This window comes from Borostomias antarcticus, assembly GCF_949987555.1.
Source record: "Borostomias antarcticus genome assembly, chromosome: 35".
Taxonomy (NCBI): Eukaryota; Metazoa; Chordata; class Actinopteri; order Stomiiformes; family Stomiidae; genus Borostomias; species Borostomias antarcticus.
Window position 1 is genome coordinate 1,911,693 of NC_140268.1, and position 2,036 is coordinate 1,913,728.

At 48.5% G+C, this 2,036-nt stretch overlaps 1 protein-coding gene across 1 annotated transcript in view; it reads left to right on the forward strand.

The window, feature by feature from the left end:
• syt17 (synaptotagmin XVII) overlaps window positions 1-584 on the forward strand; it is a gene marked incomplete at both ends in the record, with an annotated part of 19,650 nt that extends 19,066 nt beyond the window's left edge. Inside the window, one exon of the mRNA XM_084461028.1 lies at window positions 388-584. Coding sequence (XP_084317154.1) covers window positions 388-584 — 197 coding nt within the window. The remainder of the gene's footprint in view (window positions 1-387) is intronic.
• Between the last annotated feature and the right edge of the window lie 1,452 nt (window positions 585-2,036).

The following is a 2,036-nucleotide window of genomic DNA, read 5'->3' on the forward strand; positions in this document are numbered from 1 at the left end:
CGGTGCAGGAGTGTATTCGTATCGTGGGTCACCTTAGAACCCATTACATTTTGGAACAGATCCGAATCACGGGCCGGATCCACGAATGAAAACAAAACTTAGAACGAAGCCAGCTCCCTATGTGGGGGTGATAGAGACACTCGACCCTGTGTAGGGAAACAGAATGTGAGCTTGTGAGGTGAGGATGGTCTCACCATTTTAGTATATTAAAAAATATTATTATTTAATTATTAAATTAAATTAAATGTAAATTAATTATTTAGTTTAATTAAAATTAAAACTACATTTTACTACAGTAAAATATCAAAGCACTAAACTGATAGATTTCATCAATAACTAATTCTCTTGCTCTGTCCCATCCTCCTGCTCCCCCCTCCACTCTTCCAGTGTACGGCCACAACATGAAGAGCAGCAACGACTTTGTGGGCCGCATCGTGATTGGCCAGTTCTCCACGGGCCCGCCCGAGACCTCCCACTGGCGCCGCCTGCTGTCCTCCCAGAGAACGCCGGTAGAGCAGTGGCACAGCCTGCGCTCCCGCGCCGAATGCGACCGCGTCTCACCCGCCTCCCTGGAGGTCACATGATGCACCATCAGGGGTCAGGGGTCGTGCAAAGGACGTTGGAGGTTGGGTGTTTTTTGGGAGAGGGAGGAGGAAGGAGGGATTATTTGTTTGTTGTTGCCTTTTGATGTAGCAGGCTGAGAGAGAGAGGTTTACATTTCATAGGCTAGCTAGATCAAAAATCGGTTGCCAGCCATTTTAGAATGATACATGCTCTTTAGTCGGTCGTTGGCTTCCTCAAAATGGCTGCCCTCTCCTTCTCCCTCTGTAACTGAACTCCCAACCTCCTAGAAGCTGTGTGAACTGAGCAGACAGAGATCCTGAAAGTCGAGAGGACCTGGGAGTGATTTCCCCACACAGGCCACCTCTGGTGCACCTTTTGGGGAGCTTTTCTTTTCTTTATCACATTGATATGATTAGACGGGACACAACCATCACCTCAGTACCCTAACCCTGACCCTGACCCTGACCCTGACCCTGACCCTGACCCTAACCCTAACCCTAACCCTAACCCTGACATCCTGCTGCTCACCTGATTACTGTTGTCATCTTCTGACCAGGTTACCAGATGACTGACTGACTGACTGACTGACTGACTGACTGACTGACTGACTGACTGACTGACTGACTGACTGACTGACTGACTGACTGACTGACAGATGGATGGACTGACTGGTTGACTGACAGACAGACAGATTAACTGACTGACTAACTGACAGATTGACTGCCTGCCTGTCTACTTGACTGGCTGAATAACTGACTGACTGACTGACTGACTGACTGCCTGCCTGCCTGCCTGCCTGCCTGCCTGCCTGCCTGACTGACAGACAGATGGATGGACTGACTGGTTGACTGACAGACAGACAGATTAACTGACTGACTAACTGACAGATTGACTGCCTGCCTGTCTACTTGACTGGCTGAATAACTGACTGACTAACTGACTGACTGACTGACTGACTGACTGACTGACTGACGGACGGCCTGGCTGACTGGCTGACTGACTGACGGACGGACTGACTGACTGACAGACGGACGGACTGGCTGACTGATTCTCTACCTGTCTGTATTTGATGCCCACTAGTTGGCAGGTTTGTAACCTAATCCCATCACTTTATGATCAGAAGGCTGACGGCTGGCGCCATGGCGCCGCGGAGCCCAGCTGATGATAATGCTCTTACAGGCGCCATGGTTACCCCGGGGCCCAGCTGATGATAATGCTCTTACAGGCAGGGTCATTCCAGTGGGCTAGAACAATGCATTTGGACTTAGCAGTGTTTTACTGAAAAATTAGACCTACTGATCACATTGCTTCTTTTCTCAGAATTGAACTATGCCGTTTGCTGATAATCAGTTTTTGAAGTAGTTGGAGATGAATCCAAACATACTGTACAGCTGCTGTTTATGTTGTAGTTACATAGTTTTATTGTTGCTGGATACTCCAGAAGTCCCCAGTTGGTACAATTACGTGCTGTG